Source organism: Tasmannia lanceolata, unplaced genomic scaffold, assembly GCF_043159265.1.
Source record: "Tasmannia lanceolata isolate RefF3 unplaced genomic scaffold, GAP_Taslan_0.1 ptg000003l, whole genome shotgun sequence".
In the NCBI taxonomy this organism is placed as follows: domain Eukaryota; kingdom Viridiplantae; phylum Streptophyta; class Magnoliopsida; order Canellales; family Winteraceae; genus Tasmannia; species Tasmannia lanceolata.
The window spans coordinates 62,440,095-62,457,903 of record NW_027518680.1 but is presented as its reverse complement, the minus strand read 5'-3'; the positions used below and the strand labels follow the sequence as shown (position 1 = coordinate 62,457,903).

General features: G+C 39.3%; 1 protein-coding gene and 1 pseudogene across 1 annotated transcript; one reads left to right on the top strand and one right to left on the bottom strand.

The window, feature by feature from the left end:
• Positions 1–4,740: 4,740 nt before the first annotated feature.
• Positions 4,741–5,520, bottom strand: LOC143870024 (inactive LRR receptor-like serine/threonine-protein kinase BIR2 pseudogene; annotated as a pseudogene).
• A 1,963-nt stretch (positions 5,521–7,483) lies between these two features.
• On the top strand, positions 7,484–15,096 carry LOC143870023 (uncharacterized). The gene is made up of 7 exons (XM_077376544.1): positions 7,484–7,894; positions 13,693–13,734; positions 13,811–13,903; positions 13,982–14,083; positions 14,190–14,489; positions 14,754–14,978; positions 15,073–15,096. Exons 1-7 carry the CDS (start codon positions 7,484–7,486, stop codon positions 15,094–15,096), a joined length of 1,197 nt encoding a protein of 398 aa, XP_077232659.1.
• Positions 15,097–17,809: the final 2,713 nt, after the last annotated feature.

Genomic DNA, 17,809 nt, shown 5'->3' with positions numbered 1-17,809 from the left:
CTTGACCCCAAGAAATTTTCTCGATTACAATAACTTTACCTTGTTTTTTGGGATGTGGGTTTATTGAAACTAGTTTTCTAATCTCAATTATAGTGACTTTGCATATGAGATATGCATGTTTTCCCTCTTTTTTTTGGATAGGTAAGCTGGGGTTTGGCGGGACCCCTACCGATTTATTTGAATAGGAAAGATATTACAACATGTTTTCCCTTATATGCATGCCCAAGCTCACATACATATGGCATGTGTTTATTTTGAATACAAACTTATAGCATAAGCTTGCATGTTAACAGTTACTCTGAAAAGGGAAATAAAGTGTTTTAGAAACCTACTCTATATGATTTTTGGTAAAGCAATACATATGACACTCCATTTTGATATCTCCACCAGAGTATTAAAAACATCTATTACTTGTTTGATAACATTGCAAAAGTGGACTCTTAAGGAACACCAATTGCAATGATTTTGGGTGATTATGTTATTTTTGGAATGCTCATATCTGTATTTGATTATACCCCATAAAGTGAATCAAATGATATGACATAAGGTTTGGTCATATACTCAGTATATATACTGTTGATACAATTATAAAGCGGTATTCGATTAGGTTTGGAGGGCCACAACATCCTATAGCTATGAGGATACCTGTGACAACCGGTGCATTATCAATGCCCATTGACACATAAAGTACAACTTTATAAAACTATACTCAAAACCACAACTCTCTCTCTCTCTTCCCTTAATTATTATCCTAATTGTTGCCCATTCCTCTTTTAGTCCATCGATCCGGCTACTATTATTCGATCTTTAAGATTCTCAAGCTGCCATGGGATGCAGGAGGAGTGGCCATGACTGTTCATCTTATGGGTTGCATTATGTCCATTGTCTTTCCAATAAGATTAACCATTGATTTTCGCCTTAAGAGTCGATTCAATTGATTATTGATCCAAAAGAGATCAATGGCTGGGAATTAACCAGTGGGAACCACCCTTTCATCTGCCCATAAATTGAATATTGGACATTTTCGATTTGGGCGGTGATAAATTCACCCCCTTCTAGTTGGCATTCATCCCCTTTTAACGCCCCCACAAATGTCAACCTTTAATTTGCACGTTAGTAGCCTTTTAAAAGCAAAAAAAAAGAAAAAAACTACAGCACCAAAATCTCTCATCCAAGGCTCCTTTTCTTCTTCTCTTCACATTCCTTGAAGAATGAATCATTGCCCTTGCTTCTCCTAAATTTGTCATTAATCACCAACTTTCCCAGTTTAGTTCTATGGCTCTGTACTGTACCGTGGAAGCATATGAGCTTGTTCGTTAGCAAATAAATTGCAAGGTTCCTCCACTGTTAAGAAGTTATGCTCGTCCATTCTATAGAACTTATGAAACCCATCTTTCTGCTCGTTCCCAGACACGCAATTTCAAAAATTGCAGGCAAGCTAAGGAGGATTCCCAAATAGAGCAATTGAATCTGAGAGACAACGATAGCAAGGGTGGAATCATTACGGTCTGTGGGAGAGAGCTCCGATCCCGGTAGAAGAAATTGGGTCGCTGGGTAGGCTGTTATCAGATGAACAGTTTTCACCTCGCCATTAAATCCTCTCGTTGCGTTGCACGGAGACTTCCCATGGATTTGAAGAAAGATTTGAGTTTCTTCGACTTGAAGATTGAAGTGGGTATCTGTGGTGAGAAACTCTATAATTTCTTTATTTTATCAAGTTAACTTGAGAGTGACATTTTATTTCCTATTTTGATTAGTCGATATTTTTGTCAGATTCGCCATGTGGTTTTTCCCTCTTCGTAGGAGGATTTTCTACGTAAATCTTTAGTGTTATTTTGTGAGATTGCTCTCTTGATTGTTTGGTTCTTAAAATTCACATATTTATTTGCTTCATAATTTTAGTGGGTTTTCATCCTTAAAAAATCCAACAGATTTACACGGCTTCTTCAGACCTTGATTTACACTGCTTCTTGGCAAAACTTTCCAAGTGGGTACCGGCTCCAGATATCCGAATGCGGTTTCTCATTTTGCATAATGTCAGATTATGATAGTGAGACTCAGATAGTGTAGGAATAGCAGGTGAGAGTGGAGAAAGCTTACCCTTTTGATGGATCTGAGAAGCTAAACTTCTCCTTGCAGTTTTTGTGGTAGGGGAAAAGTCAGCTGAAGCAGCTCCCATCCCCATTAAACATTATTACGCTATTTCTCTCTGTAGAAATTTGAACTGTGAAGACGAAGGCAAATAAATAGGGGGGGACACCTTTTCCTCTTTTGTTTTGAACTTTTAACTGGCTACATATCTTCTCATTCGCAACTTGCTGATGTAGGAAATTGCTCGTCAGGCCAGCCATCTTGTGAATGGAGACAAAAGCTGTTGTCTCCATTCACGAGGTGGCTGGTCTGACATGTGACCGACCAACCGTGAAAAGCCTTTTGCGATGGACCTTAGCAAATCCCTTTTACCAAACCATTGGGCCGCGACAAATTTCGGTCTATTATTGGCAAGTTGGGCGTCCAAAATTTGCACTCTCCAACTTGGGGAGTATTGGAGACACTCGGAAGATTGCAAAACCGTGTGGGTCCTACACAACAATAGCTACCTTTATACATCATTTATCTCTTCCCTGTATCAAGGACTCAGTTACCTATTCCGTCATATCTTTTAGAATGTATCGTTATCTGTTGTATCCTATAGATTTTATCTCTTGTATATCTCTCCCTTATGTCATGGGAGTGGTTACTTAATTGATTGTATATATACTACTACAATGGAAAGTGAAGATTGAGACTTCTCCCAAAATTAAATTATCACATTTAGTTTGGAAGAGCTGAAAGGTTGGTGGAGATTGGCATTGGTCTCCTTGGGACTGAGCAGAATTTTTGCTTGAGCTTGTGGAGGGTCTTACTCGGGGCGTTTCATGCACATAAGCAACTAGAACTTGGTGTGCATGCTGCAACAAGGATTCTTGAGTTAGAAATTGAAGATGAGATTACTCAGTACTCACCATTTGTCTTTCCAATCTATATGCTGCCTTTGGTATGTGGGATGACGCAGTAAGAGTGAGGAGGTTGATGAGAGATAGAGGGTTAAAGAAGGAAGTTGGGTGCAGCTGGACTGAGATTGGAGACAAAGGCAAATTTCTGTTGCAGGAGATGTTTCTCACCCAAATAAGGAGGAAGAGATATATCAGAAGCTGGCAGAGTTGGATGAAGAATGCAGAGGAATGAGTTTGTGTACCCGCCCAGTGCAGTTAAATAAAGACAAGGTGAGTTAGTCCCACTCTATAAACATTGTAGTGGCAATATCAGCAGCCTATATAAAAATATGGGATTTGCATTTTGTAGCTCACTTTTGCAATAGAAAACAGCCACACAGGCTCACTTTTTCGCAGATTTTGTCTTATTCGTAGGGGTGTAAACGGATCGAATTCGAATCGGATATGGCTATATCCGAATTCGATTACAGTATACACTCTCCGAATTCGGATTCAGATTCGAAGTTGACGGATATTTAATATCTATTACCGAATTCGTATCCACCGGATATTATTCTAATTCAGATATTATCCGTATCCGTTTATCTGGTAAATTCAAAGATTTTACTGCAGCATAATATCTTTCTTTTCCTTCATACTCCTCGAATGAATTTTCCAAACCCCAAAATCAGACCTCTACCTTCTCTTCACAAAATTCACTCTCAAACCCTAAAATATATGAGATCCTCTTCTTCCTTTTAAAATAAAGGCAAAGAGAGACGGTGGGGATGGATGATGGTGTTGGTAGTGGTCTTTGGGTTTTTTCTTTCCAGTCTTTGGGTTTTTTCTTTCCTTTGGAATGGGTTTGGGCTATTTTGAACAGGGGAAGTGGTAGTGCTGATTGTGGAATAGGAAGAGAAATGGGGATGGAGATGGGGATTAGGTCAGAGATGGAGGAGACTGGCGGTGATGGAGGTGGCTGTGAGAAGGTGGAGAGAGGCGGCAGTGGATTTTAATGGGGTTGGAGGCACCAAGGAATGCCGAAGATGGTGTCTCAGCCTCCTGCTTTCTCCTCTCTCTTGCTTCTCCTTGCAAACATTAGAAGTCCCCTCTTTTAATTGCATTTTGGGTTTTTATATAACCCTAAGTTGAAAATTTGATCTGAGCCGTTCATTTACCATCAATGACCTAGATGGCCTTTTTGCTTTATAATTCTTTAGAAACTATGACATCTTCTTTCAATCACCATCATCCATTTGTCTCTTTCATCCTACTGCCCACATTTGTTGCTTCATAAAGAAGCCATGTCAAACTCCAAGAATGCCCTTAAAATGAGAGATTACTTCATTTTCTACCCAAAACACTTTGTTTTTGTTTTTTTCTAAAAAGAAAATTCACTTTTCTTTTAGAAACAAAAGATAGTGTGTGATTACTAAAAATAAATATTAATGATATTATTAATAATAAATAAAAAGGATTTACTTCTCGGATTCGGATGTTAAACGGATCGGATATACCATTTACCAGATTCGCATCCGCTAAGAGTTGGATATCTCATAAACGGATTCAGATAATATCCGCTTGAAACGGATCCGGATAATATTCGCTTTAAACGGATTCGGATGCGGACGGTAATCGAATTTTCGAATATCCATTTACACCCCTACTTATTCCTATGAAGTGGCTGCTCTACTGCAGAATAAAGAGAAGAATAAAGAGAAGACGAGTTGGTCCCATTCTATAAATACTGCAGAATACAACGGTGTCAACGGCGACCGGAGCGGGAGAAGCACCAACACAAAATCCCAAAACTCAGAAGGAGACAGGCCACACCGCTAATGACACCGGCAACGACGATGATGATGAGCCGGCAGTGGTGCCGACCGCAAACCGATTGGAGAGGGAGACCACAAAGATCATCATTTCCTTCAAAATCAGCACTATTGAATGACGAGAATGAAAGAGGGATTGCGCCTGAGAGCCGATTATCAGAGACGGAGATCATTGTTAGATGTTGGAGAGTAGAGAGCTCAGTAGGGATAGCACCAGAGAGCATGTTGTCATTTAGAAGGAGGGTGTTGAGGAACTTGCAATTGGAGAGACTGGAGGGGATTTGGCCGGAGAATTGGTTGTGGGAGAGGTTGATGGTGGTGAGATAAGGGACCCAGGTGCATAGGGAGTGTGGGATTTGGCCGGAAAGGGAGTTGCTAGATAGATCTAGGGTAATGAGGCTGAGGCAGAATTGGAGGGAGGAGGGGATTTGGCGGGAGAGTTGGAGGGAGGGGAGTCGGAGGTCTATGATGCGGTTTTCTTGCTGGTTCCAGCAGCTGACGCCGGAGAATTGGCAGATGAAATTAGAGGACGTGTTAGAGAAGTTCCATGTGGGGTCTAGTTTGTGGAGGGTGTCTTGAAGTGAGGCTTTTAGGCCTTGAAGGCAACGAACGTCGTCTTCGCTTTGGCCATAAACGCTCATGGACATGGTGAGAATTATGGCAAAGGCCATGAGTAGAAACCCAACTCCTCTTCTTCCTCGGCCTTCTCCCATGGCGGATGGATTAAGAAGGAGATGGACTAATCTTTTCTGAGAGGAAGAGAGACCCGATACTACTGCTCTGGGATTATGAATAGGAGTTGTTTTGGTGGAGAGAAATAGAGAGAAGAGGGGGTCTTCGTTTCCAGTTTCGTGGGAAATGTGGCGATAGGGGCAATGGCCATCTCCTTGATGACTTGGACCCGACTATGCTGGTCAAATTGAGAAGCTTCCAACAGACTTGGCAGCAAGCTTACAATGGACATTGGATTGCCAGAATCTGGTGTTTGAATGGATATCCTATTTTGATTCAGTGAAGGGAGAATTTGTGAAACAACCAGTTACTCCAAAAGCTTGAGCGGTTTGACTTTTACTCAATCATTTATACTTCTAACACTCCCCCTCCATGTGGCTAGGGGTGCAACTCGGGTTGGATTGGGCTATGTTGAAGCCTAACTGAACCGACCTAGCTCTCAAACTGATTAAGACTAACCCGAAAAAATTAATATCTCAACCTGAACCAAACCTGAACCCGATTGACCTGGTTATGGTGATATATATCTTAACCCCTTTTGGTTTTTATGTTCTAAAAAAATAAAATAGAAAAACGGTAAAACAATTTTTTTTTTAAAACGTCGAGTTTTGATGTGTGTCCAATCAACCCAAAACCTCAACCCTATTTTGAAACTATAAGGTTAGAAAAATGTTAGATAGTTGAAGGCATGGTTTTAAATTTCGACCGAAATTTCAGATTTCGGTCGGGACCGAAACGAAATTGCACCGAAACTGAAATGTAACCAAATTTCGGTTGAAATTTCATAAATTTTGGCGAAATAATTGATAAATTAATATTATTTTAATCCTTTACCAAATTTCGACAGAAATTTTGGTTGAAATTTCAGCTTTAAAAAATGATATTTTGAGAGCTTTTACCAAATTTCAGCCGAAATTTCGGTTTCGGGAAGGTTTTAAATTTCGCCCAAAACCAAAATTTAAAACCTTGGTTGAGGGGATCTATTTGTATTCTTCCCAAAAATTTAAAATCAAAGAGGAGTGAGAGCGACGGGGGAACTTGAGAGGAAGGGAGTGGAGAGATCATGGTTTGAGCATAAGAAATCTCTCCCCCCCCCCCCCCCCCCAAAAAAAAAAAAGGAAAAATTGCCAATGGGGACATCATCAAAATATGAGCCAACAGCGACACACTTTTGAAAAATTGTTAGAGAGGGACGAAATGGGGGTTATCAGCCCTCTAAATGGGGTTATCAAACTCTCAAAAGGGTTATCAACCCTCTTTAACAATTTCTCAAAATTGTGTCCCCGTTACAATTCTTGTATTTTGGTTGTGAAGACAAAACCTAAGGACTTGTATGAGGTACATGGGAACAATGATGAGGGAGATGTCCAGACCGAGGCAGCAGAAATCCAAAATTTGGAAGACGTAAATAGCTGCGAACGAATAGATATAGTAGGGACAGAAATTGATGAACCGTTGGAACAATTGACCCAGGCAATACCAGATGATGAAGAATGTGATACAGATTCAGATGATAGTGACGGCGATGAGAGTCCCTTTGGCAACGATAAATAAACGGGATCATATCTCTTTCTCTATTTGGTGTACTGCTTTGATGGTTGATTTGTTTGAATTTTGACAAAATGTCTCTCTTTTCTTAATGTTCTTACATTTGTAGACTTTGTGTAGTGGAAAACTTGTACCTATTCTTTTTCTAAGAAATGGTTGAGGGGGTATCTTATTTGGGAGTTTTGAATCACTAAATGTTGCTCTATTCTTAATGTTCTTAAATTTATAGGCTTTGTTTACTAAAATACTTACGCCTGCTATCTTTTGAAATTTGATGGATACATGATCATCTCCACTTAAATGTCAAGTCGTTAAATTGTTATCAACTTGCAATAGTTGTATGCTTATTATTTAAGATATCAATCTCAATTGTTAATCATGTACAGGTGGTCAGACATGAGGAAACGCAATCTCACTATGCCACCCTCACATTCTCAGGCCCAAGATACACATGATGATTCCCAAGTAGGACAGAGGGATGAGCAGACCGAGGATCTGGATGACCAGGTCGGGCACTTGCATACACAGCCCTCCTCTGTTCCTGAGACACAGGATGTTGTCTCCTCGTCGAGGAGGTCTTGGAAGAGACGTGGTCCCACTTACTGCAACGATACATGGGGACGCCCTAGGAGCCAAAGGAAGAGAGTAGTGTTTAATAAATTTGGCCAGCCCGTAGGAAAAATGGGGAAAAAATTCACAAATTTCTTGGGAACTGTAGCAAGACTTGGTGCTAAGCTACCAATTGACCAATTCGACTGGAGGCAAGTGCCTCACGAAAAGAAAGAAGATGCGTGGGAAGTTGTTCAGGTACGATGAAAATAAATTGTATTATTAACTTCCTATAAGTTATTTTAGGAAGCTAGTATTTGTGGACCCCGATCCGAGAGAGGCGGCGGGGAGGGACGAGCCCCACGCGCGAAGGTCTCTATGGATCATCCACGTGAATGGAGAGCTCTACCAAGGAACTCTCGAAAGAAGAATGCCTCTCACAGCATGAGTGGCGATAAAAAGGTGAGATACCTCTCGATTCGGGGACTAGCCCAGATTCGAGGCGTACCTTAAACAAAGAAGAGTCGCCATCCAAGGAAAAAGGCAAATGGGCCCTGGATCCCATACTATGCTCTGTTGCAACGGATAACCAGAGATATAAAATAAGGTTCGTGCCTGGTTACGAATTCGGAAGGTTTAAAGAGCACCTCATCCGTCCAAGTGCAAACACCTGGTCTCTTATGCCATTTACTTAATAATTTTGAAGAGTTTTGGACGAAAATCATATGAAATGGGAACACAAATCTCCGAGAAGACGTCTATCTAATCATGCATGTCTCGGAGGAATAATAAACACACATAAAAGAAATAAAAGTGTCACCTGAGAATAACTAGGTTATGAATGTCAAACCTAAATTGGTGTCTAAGTTCTGATGTGCAAACACATGCATGCTACAGCTAAAAGCATAAGGTCTGCGCAATAAAGTAAGAAAACACTGCAAAACATAGAAAAATGACTCGATACCATACAACCCTAAGACTCTAATCTATACCTAGGCCCGAGTCTTTAGATGATCTGATGTTCATCCAAAGAAGCCTACGTATCCCCGCCTCCACGAGAATCAAGGCAACGTAGTTCTTCGCACCTATTCTAAGCTATGATGCCTAAGACATCGAGACCTCTATCCTAGACTCGATCTAAAAGACCGGACTAGTTCTTAAAGCTTCTTGTGTGATTATTTAAATTCCAATGGATTGTAGATTTTAGGACACCCTATATGCCCTAACTAAATGCAGGTTAGCCCTAAGCTAATGCAGGTGGTTCCTATAATCTATGTGTAGCTAGGCTGTATATCCTAAGAAAAACAGTAGGATCTATCGCATCTTAGACCTAGTCATCAATTGGCGATGTGGATCGCCAGCTGACCGGACGGAGGCGTAAAACTCCTAGCTAGGACTCACTCCTAACTCTAACACAAACAAATAAAACACACAACAAACAAACAACGAACGAGGGAGCAACTCCCGACTCAAAAAATTCTCTAGCTAGGACAAACTCCTAACTCTAGAGGAAGATCTTTTCGAAAAAACAATATTTTGAAAGATTTTTGTAATTTTGAAAGATTTAAAATGCTTATTTTTAAAGATTTGGCTGGACTTGGGATGTGGATCCCAAGCTGCACTACGTACCCTGTTGAAAGGGATCAAGCCAACGTAGTTCGGAACAGATTTCCTAACTACTCCTAATGACTCAAGATTTTTGAGATTTTTGGTTTTTCATATGTTTTTGTTGTTTTTAAGTGTTTTTGACTCAAGGGGGACAAATCCTATCATCATAAGGGGAGGACAGACTCCGGATATCCCGCAAAGGTTGGACAGCATCCTATGCTTTGCGGGGGAATGAACAGAATAACAACTCTGCAAGGGTTGGACAGCATCCTATACCTTGCAGGAGCGGATAGAAAAACACATGATTTGATGAGAGGTAGGATAGAATCCTAACCCCTATGATGATAGAATTTGATTCTTGAACAAGAGGACTGACTCTCTAGACTAAGGACGGACTCCTATGCTAATGACTCTGATGAGACATGACTTGTCTCCGAAAACAGAAAGATAACAAGGGCCAATAAGACAAAACATGTCTCTAAAGGGTATGAGTTGTGAGACTTGTTAATGAGACAAAGCCTGTCTCCAAAAAGATGTAACTCTTTTCTACACGAGAAAAAACTTGTCTCATATAGGGGGGGGTCTCTAACGAGACACAGCCTGTCTCTAACGGATTTGAATTTCATGCTGAGACATAGCTTGTCTCCCTAAAAATGGCTCTAGATGACTCTTTCATTGCCCTGGCAATGAGAAGGACTTCATGTTTTGAGGGATACAAAAGACTGGGCAAGTCTTAAAAATAAATGAGGAGAGTGCTACTTGGACTAAGCGAGTCCCCTATGGATGGGCTTGGGCTATCGCCTTCATCGCCCTGTCATAATGAGAAAGGACAATGGGTTCAAAGGGTGTCTAAAAAGCTAAGAAACTTCTATCTACAGAAGGAGAAAGAAAACAAGGGGGACTACCATTATCAAAAGGGATGGGGCTGCGCATATCAAATGGGGCATGAGGGCTGCACTATGGACTAGCTCTTGTGTCAAAATAGGGACAGCACTATGGACTAGCTCTTGTGTCAAAACAGGGAATGATTCATGTAGCGAATTATGCCACACAAGGAGCATAGCCATGACTGAACATATGTAATAACATAGGGCTGATTTATGGGTGGAAGAGCTTGAACAATATAAAAGTTGACCAAGGCTCAGGTTAAAAGGCCCAAGAGAAAAGCCTAGGAGTTTCAAGATGGAGATTGTGCTATCACTCAGAGAATCACTATGACTACTGTCTCACTTTGCTGCTTTCCTATTTGTTTCAATGCAAATGTGACCATGAACAACCCAGACAAGTTTACAACCCAAAAAGGAACCTAAAATATGCACTTTGTCATTACTCCTTGAGGGTATGGAACCAAGACCCAGAGAATAAAATGGATACCCTCATTAAAACAAACCCCCAACATGAATCTGACATTGAAAGACTGGAAAACCTTAGCCATAACTTTCTAGCTACAACCAAATTCTCGTGGAAAAGGTGAAATTATTAGTTGTCACACTCCTTACACTGGAAAGGGAAAGACAGATTACAAATGAGTGGGTTTGTTAAATTTCTACAACATACATTTTAGGCATATCTAAAGTAACAATGAATTTCTATGTAAAATGCAGGGAACAGCCAAAATCAGATTGTAAGCTAATATTACTACATGACTTTCCCCAAACTTTTATGAGTTAAGCATATGCATTCCTCCCCAAGACAAACCATCACATAACTATTGTAATCCTTATACTGAGCTGAAAATATGTAGCTAAGCAAAGGAAAAAAAAAATACAAGAGCTGAGCAATAGGTGCAAAAATCAATGTTCTATAAGAATTTCCCTAAACACAACAGCAAGGACAAATCCCAAAATAGACTACACAACAGTCATGAGCATAGACATGATTCAATTTCCTGAATATTTAAACATAAAACTGCCAGTCAAAAGAAGGAAACCGATTGTCAATACAACAGTTCATATTTTTCTAGCTCTTCAAACAAATTTTTGCAGAACTGAATTTGACCAAAACAGAAATATACACAATCTAATCACAACCTCATGAAGTATTTCACCTAGACCTATACATAATCTCATCCACACACAATCAGATAATCGTATCAACGGCACATTAGCACAAATTACGTTCAACTATCGTCAATACTATGAATGACTACTATCAGGTAACCCTAACAAAAAAAATTGCTACAAATCATAAGAATGAAATGGAGTTTAAGAAGAGGAAGAAGTACTTACCCTCTCTTTTAGAGTGATAGAGCAAAGAACTAACTCAAGAACATCAGAGATGATGAAATTAGCACCTGCTATGTTGAATTTTACTCACAATCTTCTTCACTGCTCTCTGATCCAATGCTTCGTATATAGTAGCTCTCTTCCTCCTCTTCAATTGCTGTTCTTTCTAGCAAATTTCACTCACATATTCCCTTCTCTACTCTTGAAATGATGAATTAGGGCTTAGGTTAAGCAAAATGCCTAGATCTAGGTTTTTTCTTCCTTGAATCTAGGGTTTCTTAGGTTGAAACAAAAAGAATCAGCAGATTTAATAATAATAAAAAAGAAAATGAAAAATACGAGAAATCTCTTGACCGGAACTCGGATTTGCCGGCGGGAATGGGCTGGCCGGAAAAGAAGACAAGAGGTAAGGGATTGGGGTTAGGTTTTTCAAATTGTGAAGAGGATGGCTGCTATGATGGAGATGCAACAAAAAGAACTTGATGTAGAACAAATGGAGGGAAGATCGGCCGGATAAAATGGCCTAATAGCCGGATTCCGGCAAGCATTGATCGGTAGAGGAGATCGGAAAAAGACAAAAACAAAGGGTTTTAGATTGAAGAAAAATGACTGGATCAGGGGGAAAGGAACTGAAATAGAAGAGGTGAAGGACGATCGGAGCTTCAGCAAGGTGGCGAGAGGATGATGGTTGGATCTCCGGCGAGATCGCCGGTGAAGGAGATCAAAAACTCTCTCTCTCTCTCTCTCTCTGATTTTTTCCAAAATGAGACCCCCCCCTTTGCAAATGAGGCTTTGCTTCTATTTTTATACTTCTTTCTTAAGTGATATTGGCACTGCTGTTTTTGATGGGCGTGCAAATACGCAAACATTTGACAGGTACACAACGGTACCATGTCTTTTCCAGCCATTGCAAGTGTAAATCTACCCCACTTCCTCTCTACTAGACAGCCCCTTTGATTTTTGTAGTTGGATAATTCTTCTTCTCCTCAATCTCAGCCATCCATCCATCTTTTGTGGGTGGGATGATTTCATTTTACATTCTTATGAAATGAAAATTGCTAATTCTTCCCAAGTTCAGCCCCCTTAATTTTTGTCCTACTATAAAGGGTGAGTGTCCGTGGTTAAAGTAGCCACAGATGAGAGCAATGGGAAGTAGCAACGGTAGATGAACACCCTTCTCCTCCCTCTGATTTGTTTGGTATGAAATTGAAGACCTCTCCTTCAAAATCTAATCGGATGGTTTTTTTTTTTATTAGCTATGATTACTTTGCTGATTTTGGTATACCCTCCTTTTGATAATTGCACATTGCATTTGTCTTTTCCTCTTTTGGTTATATAGACAGCCCCTACAACTGTACTTTTGTTACTTTTTAACCTTATAAGGGAGGGAAGTTTACTACCTCCAAAGCTTTGGCTTACCTCACACAGTTGTCCTCCCCCTTGATCAATATGAGCCGTCCAACTAGTATTTAGTAAGAAAATTATACACCTTAAATGATAATGACACCCACTCTCTTTCTCACTCTTTCTCATTAATGATATTAGCACATCCACATTGTGATATTAACACCACTCATCTTGAGGATTTCATCCCCTTCCTCTCTTGATTAGATGTACATGGAAATTTGGTAAGGGCACTCTCTTGCCTTGATAAACCACCCTCCATTGGTAATGATACATACTCTTTCTTCCTATGGACAACCCTCTTGAAATAATGCACCCTCCTTTATGAGTTGATATAGGTACTTCCTTTGTCTCAATAATACACCCTTCTTCTTCAATATTGATAACGACACAAACTTGGCTAGCCTTTTCCAGCATTTTTTCATCCGATTGCCATGAAAATTCCTAAGGACCTTTGCAAAAATGTTAAAAACCTTTCAAAGACATCATGCCCTTCGAAAGAAATGGTAAACTAGTCAAAATTTGAACCCTCTCTGTATTCGACTTTGGTTCCTCAAGAATTTATTCATCTATGGGAAGAAGGGTTCGGTCAAAATGGGGTGTCTACAGTATTATTTTGATTTTAAATTTTGTTATAATTCCATGGTATTAAAGACTTCTTACATGTCAATTTAAGATTACTATGATGTTGATGAGATGCATAAGAGTTGGACATTGAGTAATATCGGTACAAAATGGAAAGATTGGAAGTGTTATTTGAGGAAAACTTACTTCGATCCTGGTTTCCCATGCACGGATGATAGAGTAATTGGTGACTAGTGGACGGGTCTCTGCGCCCATTGGCAGTCATCGCTTGCTCAGGTAACATGCAATCTTATTTTGGTTTTAACATTAATATAAAAAAATTAACATTATTATATTTGGTTGCTAATTTCAGAAGCGCAGTATAACGAACAAGGCTAACCGATCCAAACAAGTGATGATGCACACAAATGGGACTCAGAGCTTCGCATGTAAACGCTATGATCTGGTAATTTCATAAACTTCTAATTTAATTCCTCATTTATATATTGGTTTTGACATGATAAAATTGTTTTCCTGTTGACAGGAGAAAGGAAGTGGCAAGGTTCTTAGTTGCCCTGAACTATTCAAGCTTACTCATACGAAGAAAAATGGGAAGATTGTTGATAAAGCGTCAGAGGATCTGATAGTATGTTATTAAATATAATGTGCCAATACTATATGCTATTTTTTTATTTATTTGGCCGGTTTTATGTTAAGCTTTATTTCTATTATTTTTTTTTTCTTATTTTTAGGAAAAGTTTACACAGTACGAGATGGAGCATCCTGAGTCTTCCAGTAGCAACGTTGCAATTTCCAGAGACGACGCCTTTGCCCATTTCATGGAATCAGAGAGACATGGCAGGGTATGGATGATGGGGTTTGGTACGACCCCAACTGATTGTTTTGGACCATCACCGAATCGCATGGATTATCGGAGAATGATTGAAGAAGAGCGAAATGACAAAGAACAAATTAGGGAGGATTTTCGCCAGTTTAAGGATGAGGTGACCCAACAGCTTCATAATTTCATGTCAAATTTCAGTGGTACCCAGGTAATGTTTGAAATTATGTTGCATACAAGTAAGATACAAAATTGTAAAATGAGTTTTTTTACATAACGTTTCTATTTTATAATAATTTTAGAATACTGCCGATGCGACTCCATCACGAGATGTGACTTCCCCCCTGCAAGTCACCCGCCTTGCTCCTCCACAGAGATATAATTGATTTTACATTTTCATGCAGCTAATTCCAATACTTGACTGCTATCATTGACTGTGTAATTTGCAAGTTTTCATTTCCTTAATGTTGCCTAGGTTATTTTGATGAGCTTGGCACGACCGGGGATTGAATTGGCCAAAGGACTTCTTGTGAGCGAAGATCCGGCGACGATAGTTGATGGCACACCGATTGGGCCAGGATTTTCTCTTGTTAGTGTCAGGGTTATAATAGTAGGCGATGAACTTCTGATAAGACCATCAGGACGATGGAAAACTATTAGAGACGTGGCTGGAGGACATGTCGTTTGGCCATCTTTTTGTGTAAGTTTATGATATAATTTTGGTTTTTAATATATTTTTTATCATATATTTACTAATCGTTTTCTTTATTTTTGTTTTTTTACTTTCTTTGCAGGTTAAAGAAGCACTGAGCAATTAAGTTACTTTTATGTTTGTAGTACCTTTTTGTAGTTATGGACTTGGATGTTATCTGTTTTTTGTAGTTATGGATGATGAGTGACATCATCATTGGGGACATGCTAATCTATAGATAATCTTCATGTGAACAGTGGTTGGGGATATGCTAAACTCTTGTATCCGATTCCAAATTTTTTGTGTGGACGAGGTAGTAAAGGGATGATTTTGCTGGTGGTCATATTATTTTTGCTTAATGATTTTTATATCTTATGTGTGCATAAATAAGGAGGTTGATATGAACAACTGATCAGGTAGCAAAGGGATAGGAATTGAATTCAGAATTGTTTATTCTTTACTTTCCATTCTGATGTAATTTTTCTATACTTTCCTTAATGTAACTTTTACTTTTAGTTTTCTTTAGGAATTCAGTGTAAATAAGAAGTTATCAAGTTGTGGATGGGTCATGAGTCGAGAGTTGAGAAGTTGTTGCTCACTTTCCCTACAGACACGAGATCTACGATGAGAAAGGTAGTTCCCATCTATTAGCATTAGTGTAAATTTGGGAATTTGGCATATATTTTAGTATGCCTTCATGTGTTTATTGTGTTTATGTTGAGCGTTCTTAGATTTCTCTTGCTTCTTAACATACTTACACTGTGTAGGTAGGCTGGGGAAATGTAGATTTTCTACAACCTTTCGGTAGAGTCTAGAGTGCTACAGAAGGCTTTATTCACGGATTGGATGAAAAGGTACCCTTTCTTTAATGCTAGCTTATGCATATTTTAGTTGAGTTTTTGAACAACTGATCAGTCATTATACACTTGCTTATGGCCGTAATTTGTATGGATGATTTCAAATATGTAAATGTTTAGCTTGTTTTATGCTTCTTTGTTGTATAGTTTTGGTGAATTTTAGGCTATTGAATGAGAAAAAAGCTTTAGGTAGAAACCTGTTTGGGTGAACAAGTGAAATGATTTTCCACAAATTGAGTTAAATCCCATACAAAATTTAATAATATCATCAGTAATCATTTGTTTATTTCCATTGTTTCGTGTCTCTATGGTTGTTAATGATAAGTTGATAGCTTGGTGGCTGTTAAGCTATTTCCTAACGGCCATTCAGAGAGAGAAAGACAGTAGAGGAGAAAGGCATTAGAGAAAAGGGAGCTTTGCAAAGAAGCAATAGGAGGCAGTCAACGCCTCTGTCTGTTTGTGATTTTAGGGAATCATTCTTCCGAGCTATGACCATCACCAATTGTACTGACCTAAGTGGAAATTAAGATAGAGGAGATCGATTGGGGCTGATTTGCAGAGGTGAAGAAAAAGAGGGATTTGTGAGCCGCCCATTACAAGCTTCATTTTATTTTTTTCATGAGCACAGAGCTGCTGCTGCTAGTAAAAAAAAAAAAAAAAACAAGGTATATCTCATTGTCACTATCTTTGTATTTGAGTTTATGATTGTCTTCTCGCAATTCGTTTGTGTAACTGAGATTCTCTCCATTATGCACATAGGACATGTGATTTGGGGATCATTTCTTTATGATGTATGTGTCGACTGTTTACGACAGATTTATAGGGAGCAGAAATTATTTGGGCATAATTTTAGCCCCTATTTGTATTAACCCATAATTCAGCCCCAGTTTGTGCATGATTCAACCCATGAATCAGCCCCAGTTTGTGCATGATTCAACCCATGAATCAGCCCCAGTTTGTGCATGATTCAACCCATGAATCAGCCTTTAGTTATTGCAGATTCAACCCATGAATCAATCCCTGTTTTGAGCACACTTCAGCCCATGAGTTGCCCCTGTTTCATGCACGTTTTAAGCACATTTCAGCCCCTGTTTTGAGCACAATTCAGCCCATGAGTTGCCCCTGTTTCATGCACGTTTTAAGCACATTTCAGCCCATGTTCAGTCCTATTTTTAAGCAATTCAGCCCCTGATTTTCTGCTGATTATTGGGAGGATGGATCCATGAAAACTAATTACTCAAAAGGCTTAATCTGTTGGGTAATTAATTAAGGTTCATTCTTCGAGATTTTTTTATGTATATGAATGTCTTTTCTGCTTAATAATTATTTCCCACTCATTTGGCTATCCACTCATGGAAGCATCCTCAAATCTCTCTCCCCTCTTCCTCTTTGACTCCTTTTTGGCTCCAAAACCTTCATATATATTATACATGTCTTTTGAAAATGACCCCCTTTCCCAGCATTTTCACCCACTTTTGTTTGTCTTTAACTGAAAATTTATTCGTTTCGGTGACGTTGTATTTTCCCCTACACTGATACTGTGGATTACCTGACCTGAATTGTCATTTTATTACTCTGACATATTCATGCTTGCCTTGACAGATTAAATAGGATAAAGTTACAAAGCTTGTTGTGCTACCACTTTATCCTCAGTTTTCCATCGCTACAAGTGGGTCAAGCATCTGTCTTCTCCAAGGCCTCTTTAGGTTAAATTGCATTTTCATTTCACTTGTTAACTTCATCTTTCTGAGTTAGTATATCCTAGTTCATGATCTACTCTACTGAACTTGAGCCCTTTCTCAGGGAAGACTCATATTTAGCAAGGCTACCGGTTTCTATTATAGAGTCATGGTATCAGCGTGAGGGTTATATTAAGTCAATGGCTGACTTGATTGAGAAAGAACTGAAGGGTTTCTCTAAGCCTGAAGAGGTAGGTCTTCATGATGGGGGAATGCTACTAAGAGATTTGATATGTTGCGCTGC

What these genes read in the sequence shown, in the direction of transcription:
- LOC143870023 (XM_077376544.1), top strand. Translation starts at nt 7,484, where the DNA reads ATGAGGAAACGCAATCTCACTATGCCACCCTCACATTCTCAGGCCCAA. An exon ending in ATGCGTGGGAAGTTGTTCAG is followed by an intron (nt 7,895 to 13,692) that starts GTACGATGAAAA and finishes ATTGGTGACTAG; the next exon opens with TGGACGGGTCTCTGCGCCCA. An exon ending in AAGCGTCAGAGGATCTGATA is followed by an intron (nt 14,084 to 14,189) that starts GTATGTTATTAA and finishes TCTTATTTTTAG; the next exon opens with GAAAAGTTTACACAGTACGA.